Source organism: Talpa occidentalis, unplaced genomic scaffold (genome assembly GCF_014898055.3).
Source record: "Talpa occidentalis isolate TD23 unplaced genomic scaffold, MPIMG_talOcc4v2.1 talOcc4.11, whole genome shotgun sequence".
In the NCBI taxonomy this organism is placed as follows: Eukaryota; Metazoa; Chordata; class Mammalia; order Eulipotyphla; family Talpidae; genus Talpa; species Talpa occidentalis.
Window position 1 is genome coordinate 35,728,872 of NW_023601104.1, and position 12,934 is coordinate 35,741,805.

Sequence of the window (12,934 nt, forward strand, 5' to 3'; positions counted from 1 at the left end):
GCCACCAGGGGAGGCCCAATCACAATATTTTTAGAAAACAAATTTGCAATACAGTAGCATGCTTCTTTAACACTAAATTAGGAGATCTTGTGGAGGGTTTAATAGCTATTGTAATTTCAAAATAGTGATTTTTTTTAAAAAAAACAGTTTCAAAATATCTGTAACATCTATATCATATGAATATATATGTAGTTGGTGAGAGAAAGTCACAGGACTGCTAATACTATTATGTTGCCTACATTTATAAAAGAAAGAATGGTAAATTTCAACTAGAACTTAGTGAAAATAAAGATATAACATGATGACCCTTCCCAATGGCAGTGTGAAGTGAATAGTCATGTTTAATTTTCAGGGTACTCTAATTAGCTAGCATAATCCGCGGTTTGCTTGAGTTCGTGCCCACAGGTGGGCTTCCAGGCAAGCTCATGGACTGGACCAAAGTCACAGGGCTGCAGACCTCCAGCTGGCACTGGTGGCCGTGACGGTTGACACCACACTTGTTTTTGCCTTGCTACTTCCCTAATAGCTTCTTAAAACAAAAAAACAAAATATTAATAAGCTTGGAATTCTGTTAGTGGGAGGAACTTAACCTTCATTTTCCAAAAGAAGAAAGCTTCTTAACTTGGTGATGAGGGCCAGGGCAGGGTTGTCAGCAATAGGCATTAAGGTGGAAAAGTATATGAGAAGCAGGGCTTGGATGTAGAAGTGACTCCTCTAGGAATCTTGGAGAAAGGCATTATCTGCACAGACAGTTTAGGCCAAATAATATATGCCCATTGTTGACAACTAGCTCGGAATAAAACCCAAATGTCAAATAAGAGTAGAGACTTTCTGATCATCTCATAGCTGTGAGGGTACCTTTCAAACAGGCTTTGCCAAACCCTGACCTTCAGTGAGTTCACCCTCAAGCCAGAGTACGTCCCCTGCACCTTTGGTGTCTAGCTCTGGACACCACTGATAGCCCTGGAACTGCTTACAGATACATCAGCTGCAGATGCAACTGTTTTGGACACAAAAGGCCAGGTTGGAGCTCATTTTGGAGTTTGGGCATATGAAATCAAGACTCTGTTTAATGAAAATTTGAAATGACTTTTTTTGTTCTGATATTTTTTTATTTTGCTATGGCTTTTTTGCTCTGCTAGTGTGTGGTCAAAGGTTCATCTGAACCTTTAGAGAGGATGCGTAGGTAATAGTAGTTGATAATAAAAAACCTCAGGTTTCCCATTTTTTTATTGGGGAGGCCCTCTCAGCTCTCCCCTTAGCAGTATTTCAAATGACTTTTTTAATGGATTTCTTGGTTTTCAGATATTAACCTCTTCTACAATATTATCACAAAGAACAATAAAATCATAACAAAACCTACCTCAACTCTGAGCTTTTGATGCTCTAAATGCAATTTTAAGAAGAAGCTGCTAAAAAGGAAAAATACATAGATTCCTCAGCAATATTTCTGCTTGTACCATGTCCCATAAGCAGGCACACCTTGGAGATATTGTGGGTTCAGCTCCAGATCACTGCAAAAAGGGAATGCTGCAATAAGGCAAGGCAGATGAATGTCTGTATGTTCACGTCAAATCTAAGAAAGTTATGTTCACACTATACTTTAGCCTGCTAAGCCTGCAGCAGCATTATATCTACAAAACCAGTGTATATGCCTTAACTTGAAGATGCTTTATTGCCAAACAATGCTAGCCATGATCTAGGCTTCCAACAAGTTGTAATCTTCTTGCTGGTGGAAGGACTAGTAAACAAACATAGTATCTACATAGTGCAATAAATCAAGGTATGCCTGTGTTAACTCCCTGGTGGCAAAGGGGTTAAGCACAGCACTGTGAAGCTGTCTGCAGCCTCTGCAGCACGAGTTTGATCCCCGGCTGGCCAGGGAGCTACCCACATGGCACAACAGTCCTCTCCCAACTCTCCAGCTGCTCTCCTCAGCAGTGTGTTTCAGTCTCCCTGTTCTGCTCCCCACTCTGTCTCTGGTGAATCCTCTCACCACCACCCCCCGCCCCCGCCATACCTCTGGCCTGTACCCAGCTTTTGTACACATAAATAAATATATCTTAAAAAAAAGAAAGAAAAAAAGTCGTTATACATATGGTAAAAAACATTTTAAATGGTAGTAAAAATATATAAATCAGAAATAAATGTCTCCCTTCTCATCTCCCATCCCCAGTTCCTGTACCCAAACACTTAACAGTTTTATGTCTCTCTCTAAACAGTTCGATGCACGTAACTACATGCTTTTTATTTAAAAATACAGAAATAAGACCAAATGCATACACTTCTGCATTTTTGTTTCAGTTTTCAAGTAGCCTTCCTCCCATACCCACAGACAGACAGCTCTATCTCCTTGCATTGGATATTGCATTGCATGAATATCCAATATGACTGTTTACTTAAGCAATTTTTTACTGATGGACATTTAGGTTGTTTTTAGTTTTTTCTATTTTAAAAATATCTGCCATCTTTGTATACATTTCTTAATATCCCTCAAGCAGTTTCCTAGAAGTAAAATTCTTCAATCAACTGTGTGCACCTTTAAAGTTTTAACAATCTAACTAAATTGCCTTCAGTCTGGCTGAGTCAATGTGATGGGTGTTTGCCTATTCATATACCCATCAATGTTGATGGTTATAAATTTTTTAAATGTTTACAAATCTATTGGGTCAAAAATATCCCATTGTGGTTTTGACTTGCATTTCTTTTTTTAAAAAGATTTATTTATTTATGCATTCAAGAACTAGGGTACAGGCCAGAGTTGGGGGGGATGGTGAGAGGATGCACCAGAGACAGAGTGGGGAACAGAACAGGCAGACTGACTGAAATACACTGCTGAGGGGAGCAGTGGGCGATTCAGGAGAGGTCTGCTGTGCTATGTGGTTGCTCCCTGGCTGGGGATGAAACTCATGCTGCAGAGACTGTGGATAGCTTCATAGGTTGCATCTTAACCCCTTGCGCCACCAGGGAGGCCCGACTTTCATTTCTTAAATTATAAGTAAGGTGAGGAAATATCTTTTTATTTGCTTAAGGTATATTTGTGCTTGGTTTACTGTCTATATTTTTTGAACTGTTTGCCTTCTTCTAGTATGTATTTTTGCATTTTGTAAACATTTATTATGTTCTTTTGATGTGGTGACCACTATGCTGGGTGCCAGAAGTAGAACAATGAGGAAACTCTACTGTCTTTTGTCCTTTTGGAGTTTACAAGGCAAACATTAATCAGATCCTGTTCTGTGCAGATGTGTGTACCAACTGGGTGAAAGGCCTTGAAGGAAAGGCTCTTGCATTTGTGAGAACATGTGAGGAAGAGACAGGACTGGATGGAGGGGGAGGAGACTGCTCTGGAGAAGCAGATATCTAAAGAACACATAGAACTTGGCATCAGGGGCAGCATTTCTGGAAGAAGTAACAGCATTGTGGAGGGACCATGATGTATTAGGTGAGCTAAAAGGGGGCCAGGGAGAAAGCACAGAGGGAAGAACAGACAGACATGAGGCTGAATTGTATTACCTGGGGCCCTGACCCCACAAATTATTGGGGTTTTTCCTCCTAGAGAAATAGAAAGCCATGAAATGGTTTGGAGCTCTATTTGGTGGTCAAATCTGCATTCTGCAAATATTACTCTGACTGAAAAGAAGGGTAACAGGAAGACCAGTGAGAGTTTTTGAGTTAGTCCAGATGAGATCTAATGGTAACTTGGCCCCTGGGCTATGACAGTGGATATGAAAAGAAGCAGATGTGTTCAGGAAATATGGAGGAGGTAAAATAAAATTTGATGATGGATTAGACATAGGGGTGACGAAGGGAGAAGGCATCCAGGATTACTCTGGATGTCTGATCAGATGAATGGTGGCACCATTTACTAAAAGAAGAAACACTAGGAGAGGTCAGGGATGAGTTCAGTTTTAGAAAACATGTCTGAGTGAAGCTGTCAAGTAGGCAATTAGATATAAAATTCTGGTACCAAAGGAAAAGTCTGGATTGGAAACAAATTTGGAAGTCACTGGAATGTTGAGATTAAAACCATGGGCATGGACGAAACTGTCCAGGAAAGGGTTACAAGACCCACAGCTGGTCTACTTCTAATCTTTAAGGAATGCTGATAAGTAACGGCCTAGTAGATGAGAGAGAAAGGAATATGAGCAGCCCAAAAACAGAAGAGAAGGAAGCTGAGCATGGTGTTCCAGAAACCAAAGATGTTCCCCGTGGGAAGGAGTGGTCAGGAAATCCATACACAGCTGAGAGGTCCAGCAGGAGAGGCTAGGAAATGCCCACTGGATTTACCAACTTAGAGGTCTTTCTGACATTCATTTGCATTGTTTCAATGAGATGATGACGGTAAGAGTCAGATTTGAGGTGGCTGAGGAATTGGAAGTTACAAAATGAAAACACTGTCTTCTCAGAAAGTGTGGTTTTTGAGAGAAAATGGCCTCCACCCCTCTTCTTCCTCGGTCTCTACTCTTAACTTGGTTTTGCCACTCAATAAGCTGAATTAATTTTATAATTCAGTCTTCCTTGTGGTCTTGCGGTAGCTGTGGAAACCAGCCAACCAGGGGTAGAGTCCTCCGGGGAGGTTGCCGAGAATCAGATGCTCTTCTGGCCTTCATATAACTTCTGATTCTACAGACCTGGGAAGGCCCATTGAAGAAATACTGCTGAAAATGAGACAAATACAAGGAGTATTTTAGAGACAACTGCTGAAAATATTAAGGATGAATGGGCTCTTGGATTTGCAAAGTGAAAGGGGTCATGATTTGATCATTAGTTGAAGCTGGATGATGTGTGCATGGAAGTTTATTATACTGTTCTCACTACTTTGTTTATGTATAAATTTTTCATAGTAAATTGTAAAAAATTAAATCTAGCAACTCTGTAAAGTGATGCAGAGTAGCCACCACAGGCCCACTATGTGTCTGGCACTTATAATAGGATCTCCTTTATTTTTTTATTTTTTTTTAAAGATTTATTTATTTATTTATACAAGCACTGGGTACAGTCAGAAGTGCAGGAGGTTGAGAAAATTCACCGAGCCAGAGCAGGGAGCAGAGCAGGCAGAAGGACCGAAGTACACTGCTGAGGGGAGCAGCAGGCGGCAGGAGAGGTCTGCGCACCATGTGGGACCCTCCTCTGGTGGCTGGGGAGCAGCCGGGGATCGAACCGGCACTGCAGAGGCTGCAGGCAGCTTCGCAACCCAGCGCTCAACTGCTGCGCCACCGGGGAGGCCCAATACGATCTCCTTTAAACCCAATCCACCACTGGTTGTAGGTTTCAAGGTGCCAGAGGTCAAGGGAAGAAAGCCTGCTCAGGTGCTGTCCCTTCTTCTCTTACTAATGCTAACACCCCACTTCTGGCCCCTCTTGTGCTTTCTTACCTCCCTCCTGGGTATGGATCCCAAATCACCTGTCACATACCATCTTTGTGAACTTGAACACCTCCTCTCATCCCTGAACCTCTTTCTGAAAGATGGGAGACGCATCTACTCAGCAGTGTTGTGAGGACTGATTTTGAGTAGCCAACGTAATCATGGCCTCAACAGTCACAGAAGCCAGGAGGTAATAAAATGAATTGAGCTGAGGAGGTAGAAGAAAATCATGTGGCCCCTTGGCCTGTCTTTAGCTTTGCCACTTTTAGTAGACATCCAACTAGAAAGAATTATAGGAAAAATTGTATTATCTATGAAAAATAACAATGTAAGTGTGCTTGTACATGAAATAAATAATCCCTATTTATAAATAATAGGTACAAGACTGAGATGTAGCCTCAGTGTTGGGGGGTCCTGGGGTGGTGGGGATTTGTGGGAGCCAGAGCACACAGACTCCATCTAAAAGGGGCGTCCTCTCAGCACTAGCCCATGGCTGCCATCACAGGATGTGGAGCCAACGTTAACATATCTCCTGTTTTACAAGAGATGCTAGAGCTCTAAATTTTTAATGTGAAATCTCCCAATTCTAAAATTTGTGTTCAATTATTTTTCTAAGAAAACACAATAAAGGCCAAACTAAGCCTGTGTGGAGGCCAAAATCAGCTCACGGAGTGGCAATCAGCAACCTAGATAATGGGGTACAATATAGTTTCCCTTCCCCCTCCTTTTTGCCTCCCTCTCTTTCTGCTTTCCCTCTCTTTCTCTACATCTTTCTCTCCTGACCACTCTGGCCTTTATTTCTATACTAAGTTCAAGTGGCAGAAAAAAGGAGTAAATTGAGGAAATAAGAGAGCCCCAAGGGGTGTGGTCTAAATGCCTCACTGTCCCCCAAGGGCCCCAATCAGTGTCTGGCACAGAGTGGGTCCTGAGGAAACTCTCGATGAGTGAACAAGCCAGCAACTGGGGCAGCAGTTCAGTTTCCACTTAAGGACTCTACTTACCTGCGGAACTATCTCATTTTTCTCAACAGCCTTAAGAAGTCGCTCTGGCCGCTCCATCATCAACGGGAACTGGGCAATTGACCGACCCGGAAAATACGAAGGCGGAGGAACCATGTTCACCTACAAGCGTCCAAATGAGATTTCCAGCACTGCCGGAGAGTCCTTTTTGGCTGAAGGGCCTACTAATGAGATTTTGGATGTCTATGTGAGTTTGGATGTTTCTGGACTGTTGTCTAGAGTTTGTATCTTGTTGCTTCTAAGGACCATGCTTAGAACAAATAGCAAATTATTGCCGTTGCTCCATAAAACCATTTGAGTGGAGCCTTTTGAGGTGCTCTTAAATGTTTGGCGTTGGTCTTGGCCATTCACCTCGAAATGTACCTAGTGCATAGAAACCTTAAACTCTACCAGATGCTTATTACCCTCAGAGTTTATTGATCCAGTAAAACCAATTTTACTTGTTGAACCAAATCAGAGACAAAACATGTCCTTTATTTCATGAACATTGGATCCCCTCCAGGCACTTTCCTCTTAATGCTAATTTGGCATGTTTTCTTTTTATGGCAAAAGAAAGCAAATGCCTGAAGCAAGACAAGACCACAGTTCTCAGCCCTCTTCAGATTCCTTTAAAGCAAATGAAGGAAGGAGAATTCCAGAGTACTCCAGATGATACAATAAGACTTGCAGTAAGATACAGAGAATTACTAGAAGTTCCCTGCTTGGTAGAAAACAAAACTTTGATTTATTTTACACAAAACTAAAATATTAAGTAGCCCCATCACTTAAACTGATCCTTAATTTTTAACAGAAACTACTAGAATCCTGTCTTCCTAAAAGATTAGGAAACGGTGACAAGAAACAAAAGGTCAAGATCACTCATTTTGGTAAAAAGAGTGAGCTCAACCTCAAATGTCTGTTCTTTTGCTGTCTCCAAAGCCAGACTGATCTACATGACATTTGCTGTGTTAGAGCTTTGTAAGTATTACTTTTCTAGCTATAGGGTTACATGTCCATTTCTCTTGGGCCTAGTGGCTCATGGACTAGAAACTATAAAAGAACCCTTGTTCTAGTTAATTTTGAATATTTTTTTTAGGCTGTCCAGTCGGTTGTTGGACTGTGGATAAGTTTCAAATGGCATTGGGGTAAAAGCCCAGGTATTTAAAGGCCCACGGTGGGTGATCCCAGATGTGGTAGCCAAAAATAATTTCATAACTGGGAATGTGGCAGAATGTTCACACAGAAGCAGCGCAGGAAGCAGGGAGGGTTTCCAGTCTCAGATCGAATGTGGGGTTGTGTGAAAAGAGAAATGAGGGCATAAGGGAACACACGGGGACCCAAGGTCATGCCTCTGCTCCCCTTGGGGTTCGACATGTAGTTTCTGGGTATAAAGAGCCCAATGGTCCATCCTTATACCTGCTTTCTGTTGTCTGAATTATAGGATGAAGGCCCCATTTCACAAGTGGGGAGCAGGTAAGAGATGATGGTATAAGCAGGCAAAACAGAAACTTTCATGGGCTGGACAGGACCCACTGTGCCAGGAGGACTCAGGGATACTTGTAGGTAAAAGGACCCTAAAGATCAGCTGTCATTCCAGCTTCCTCTTCCATCTCTACGTGAAGAAATCAAATACTGTGAGGTGAAGGGACTTGCTGTAGGTTACAGATCTTACAGGACAGCCCCTTTGGAAACAGTAGAGACTGAACTACAGAACTGTCCCCCTGCCTGGCTCCTGTGTACACTGCAGATTCCCGCTCTGCTGCTCCCTTCAGACCACAGCCCCCTCACACCTTCCCACTGGGAAAGGCATAGAAGGACACAAAGGATATTTGTGCTTCAAAGCCAACTGGAAGGGATTGGTTCTGCTGGGTCTTGCTGATTTATTCTGTGTCTTTGCAGGGTGTTTCACTGCTACTTCTACAGCCCTGTGTAGCTCCCTGCTTTAGCCATTGATTCCTGCAAGATGGTGGCCCAGGGAGACTTCCTTCTCTAAGACCTGTTTTCCTGAACCATCTCTTTGCGGTTCTCTAGCTTTCCTTGGATAAAAATGAATGAGGGAGATGATTAGGGCAGACCTTTCCTAAGCCAGGCTCACGGTCAGAGGACTTTGAAGGAATCTGAAAGATCCTGGGCAGCCCCTGCCAGCAATCTGATGCTCTTTGACAGCTCTCTCTTGCCACCTAGTGTTTAAACGTGTTCTCTTGTGGTGTAAACCTACATTTATGAACATCGTGGAGCGTTAAGCCAAGTATGGGATGACTGGGAGCCCAAGCAATAGTTCCACTACTATTTTTCCCATCGCCTTATTTAGAATTTATAATATCTTCACCTCCTGCCCACTCTTTTCTGACTTTCTCAGAGACTAAGTTAAGTACTTTGCCCTCCAAAAGCAAATAACAAAAAGCTGTATGAAAATGCTGCCATTTAATCTGTCACAGATCTTCTAATATCATTGATGTGAGTCAACCCATTCATTTATAGATAGTAGCATTTATACCATGAGAAAGCGGGGACAGGATGAGTAGGAATGGGATGAGCATGTGTGCCGGGGCAGTGACACTGACCTTTGTGTCGTTGTCAGATGATACACCAGCAGCCAAACCCAGGAGTCCACTACGAGTATGTGATCATGGGGACCAATGCCATCAGCCCGCAGGTGCCACCTCATAGAAGACCAGGTAATTCCTTGTTTTCTGGCCACTCTCTCATTGTTTTCTGGCCACTCTCATTTCCTTTTAAAAGCCCCTGTCATTTTTTGTGCTCCCACCTTCTATCCTTCAATCAACAGAGAGAAAACTCATGGACACACATGTCAGAGTCAGTGGGCCTTGATAGCAGAGGATGCTTCACCATTTGTGAGAGCCCAGCTCAGTCTATTTCATTCATCTGATTAAAAAATGAAGTTTGTATCCTGGGTTGGTCATCACCGATCAACATTTTGTTATGTTTCATTTTGTTTCTCTTTATTGAGATAACACTGGCTTACAATACTGTCTATGACTTAGGGGAATAAGTTCACACCTCCTCAGATGTATGTCAGCATACCGCCCCCCACAATCTAAGCACCCAAAGTCCTTTATGCTAAGCCATTGGGCTCCCTCCTCCTTTTGAACCCACCTTCTCCCTCCCTCCACCTTTAATAGCTGTAGCTCTGCATTCATATTTCTAAAGTTTGTTTTAGATTAGTTTTGTCAGTTCCTTTATTTTTTCTCTATATTCCACATAAGTGAAATCACCCGGTATTTGTCTTCCTTCTGATTTATTTCACTTAGCATGATCTTCATTTCCAACCATGTTGTTGCAAATGGCAAGAGTTTATCTTTTTTAGAACTGAGTAGTATACCATTATATATACTATATATACCACATCTTCTTTTTTTTTTTTTTTTTTTAAATTTCAAAATATTTTATTATACTTATGCATAGCACCCTTTTATAAAAAGAGCATTTTGCAGATGATTTCCTACGATTGTTTTGTTGTATTTCAGTGCTGTGCCTTTCACTTTTTTTTTTTTTTTTAAATATTAAATTATTTTTATATTCCCCCATACAATGCAAAACGCCCCATTCTGACCCCAATCCTTCCCCTCCCGCCCCCCCACCCCCCAAAAAGTGTCTCTGGTTCATAGTTTTTTGTTGATTTTGATTTTCACTTTCTTATATTCATTTTCCTGGTCCCTTATTTAAGTTTTCTAGATTCCTGCTATGAGTGAGACCATCCGGATTTTTCTTTCTTTTGGCTTATTTCGCTGAGCATGATTCCCTTCCAGTGCCATCCATGTTGCTGCAAATTGCATGTGTTTATCTTTTTTGAATGCTGAGTAATATTCCATGGTATATATGTACCACATCTTCTTGATCCAGTCATCTATTTTTGGGCATTTGGGCTGTTTCCAAAGCTTAGCTATTGTAAACAGTGCTGCTATAAACATAGGTGCAGGTGCTCTTTGGAATTGATGTTTCTGTGTCCTTTGGGTAAATACCTAGGAGTGGAATTGCTGGATCATATGGAAGCTCTATGTTTAGTAGGTCCAGAAATCTCCACACAGCTCTCCATAGTGGTTGGACCAGTTTGCACTCCCACCAACAGTGCACAAGAGTTCCTTTTTCTCCACATCCTCGCCAACATTTGTTGTTGCTAGTTTTTTAATATGTGCCATTCTCACTGGTGTGAGATGGTATCTCATGGTAGTTTTGATTTGCATTCCCTGATTACAAGTGATGTTGAACATTTTTTCATGTCTGTTGGCCATTTGCATTTCCTCTTCAGAGAAGTTTCTTTTTAGCTCTTTGCCCATTTTTTGACTGGATAATTTTCTTTGTTGTTGCTGAGTCTCATCAGCTCTTTGCAGATTTTTGTGATCAGTCCTTTATCATTAGTGTTGGGTGCAAAAATGTTCTCCCAGTTGGTGGGGTTCTCTTTGTTTTGTTATTGTCTCTTTTGCTGGCAGAAGCTCTTTAATTTGATGTAGTCCCAGCTGTTTATCTTTCTCTTCACTATCACTGCTTGGGTGATGTGTCTGTAAAGATGTCTTTGATATGCAAATCCCGTAGTGTTTCGCCTATATTTCCTTCTATGTATTTTATGGTTTCAGGTCTTATGTCTAGTTCTTTAATCCATTTTGAGTTGATTTTTGTGTATGGTGTGAGGTAGTGGTCAAGCTTCATTCTTTTGCATGTAGCGACCCAGTTTTCCCAGCACCATTTATTGAACAAACTTTCTTTGCTCCAATGCATAGTCTTTGCTCCTTTGTCAAAAGAAGTTGACCATAAATCTGTGGGTTTATTTCTGGATTTTCTATTCGATTCCATTGGTCTGTATGTCTGTTCTGTTCCAATACCATGCAGTTTTGATGATTATGGCTTTGTAGTATAGTTTGAAGTCTGGGAGTGTGATGCCTCCATTTCCTTCTTTTTTTTTCAGTAGAGCTTTGGCTATTCGGGGTTTTTTGGTGATTCCATATGAATTCATCAATAATTGTTCTATTTCTTTGAAGAATGCCATTGAATTTTGATTGGAATAGCATTGAATCTGTATATTGCTTTTGGTAGGATGGCCTTTTAATAATGTTTATTCTTCCAATCCATGAGCAGGGGATGTCTTTCCATCTTCTGTGTCTTCTTCTATTTCTTTTAACAGTGTTTTATAGTTTTCTTTGTATAGTCCTTTACCTCTTTTGTTAGATTTATCCCAAATATTTGATTTTTGTTGTCGCGATAATAAAAAGGGGTGGTTTTTTTATTCTTCTTCTTCAGATTTATTGTTTGTGTATAGGAAGGCTACTGACTTTGCGTGTTGATTTTGTATCCTGCCACTTTACTGAATTGATTGATGAGTTGAATTAGTTTTTCTGTGGAGATTTTGGGGTTCTCTATGTATATTATCATATCATCTGCAATAGTGATAGTTTGACTTCTTCTTTTCCTATTGGATTCCTTGATGTCTTTCTCTTGTCTTATTGCTCTGGCTAGGACTTCCAGTATTATATTGAAAAGCAGTGGTGAGAGTGGACATCCTTGTCTTGTTCCAGATCTTAATGGAATTGCTTTCAGCTTTTCACCATTGAGAATGATACTGGCTGTTGGCTTGTCATAGATGGCCTATGATGTTGAGGTATTGTTCCTTGATCCAAGAATTTCAGGGCTTTTATCATGAATGGGTGTTGCACTTTGTCGAAAGCTTTCTCGCATCTATTGAATTATCATATGGTTTTATATTTCTTTTTGTTGATGTGTTGGATAACGTTGATTGATTTTCGGATGTTAAACCATCCTTGTGCCTCTGGAATGAATCCAACTTGGTCGTGGTGAATTATCTTATGGATACATTGTTGGATTCTGATAGCTAAAATTTTATTGAGGATTTTGCATCAGTTCATTAGGGAGATTGGCCTATAGTTTTCCTTTTTGTGTTGTCCTTGTTCGGTTTTGGTATTAGTGTAATATTGGCTTCATAGAACGTGTTTGGTATTGTCCCTTCCTCTCAATTTTTTGGAAGAGTTTGTGAAGGATAGGCACTAATTCGTCTCTGAATGTTGGTAGAATTCATTTGTAAATCCATCAGGTCCTGGGCTTTTGTTTTTGGGAGGTTTTTAATTACCATTTCAATTTCGCTGCTTGTAATTGGTCTGTTTAGGTGTTCTATTCTTCTTTATCTAGCTTTGGGTGATTGTAGAGTTGTAGGAATTGTCCATCTCCTCTAGATTGTTGAACTTGTTTCCATAATACTGTTCATAGTAGTTACGATTATTCTTTTGATTTCTGCTGTGTCCGTTGTGATTTCTCCTCTTTCATTTATGATTCTGTGATATTTGTGCTTTCTCCCTTTTTCCTTTGTGAGCCTGGCTAGGGGTTTGTCTATTTATTTATTTTTTCAAGAACCAGCTCTGGTTTCATTGATCTTTTGGATTGTTTTTTTAGTTTCAATTTCATTTATTTCTGCTTTGGTTTTTATTATTTCTTTTCTTCTACTGGTTCTGGGGTTTTTTTGTTGTTCTTTTTCTAGATCTTTGAGCTTCGAGATTAGGTTGTTTCTTTGAGTTCTTTCTTGTTTTTTGATGTGAGCTTCTAT

The 12,934-nt window shown here is 40.8% G+C and overlaps 1 protein-coding gene across 4 annotated transcripts in view; it reads left to right on the forward strand.

The window, feature by feature from the left end:
- Positions 1-12,934, forward strand: part of THSD4 (thrombospondin type 1 domain containing 4) — a 594,279-nt gene that overhangs the window by 463,515 nt on the left and 117,830 nt on the right. For all 4 annotated transcript variants that reach the window (XM_054688541.1, XM_054688540.1, XM_054688544.1 and 1 more), the window contains 2 exons: positions 6,396-6,571; positions 8,945-9,041. In XM_054688541.1, the coding sequence (XP_054544516.1) occupies positions 6,396-6,571; positions 8,945-9,041 (273 nt within the window). The remainder of the gene's footprint in view (positions 1-6,395; positions 6,572-8,944; positions 9,042-12,934) is intronic.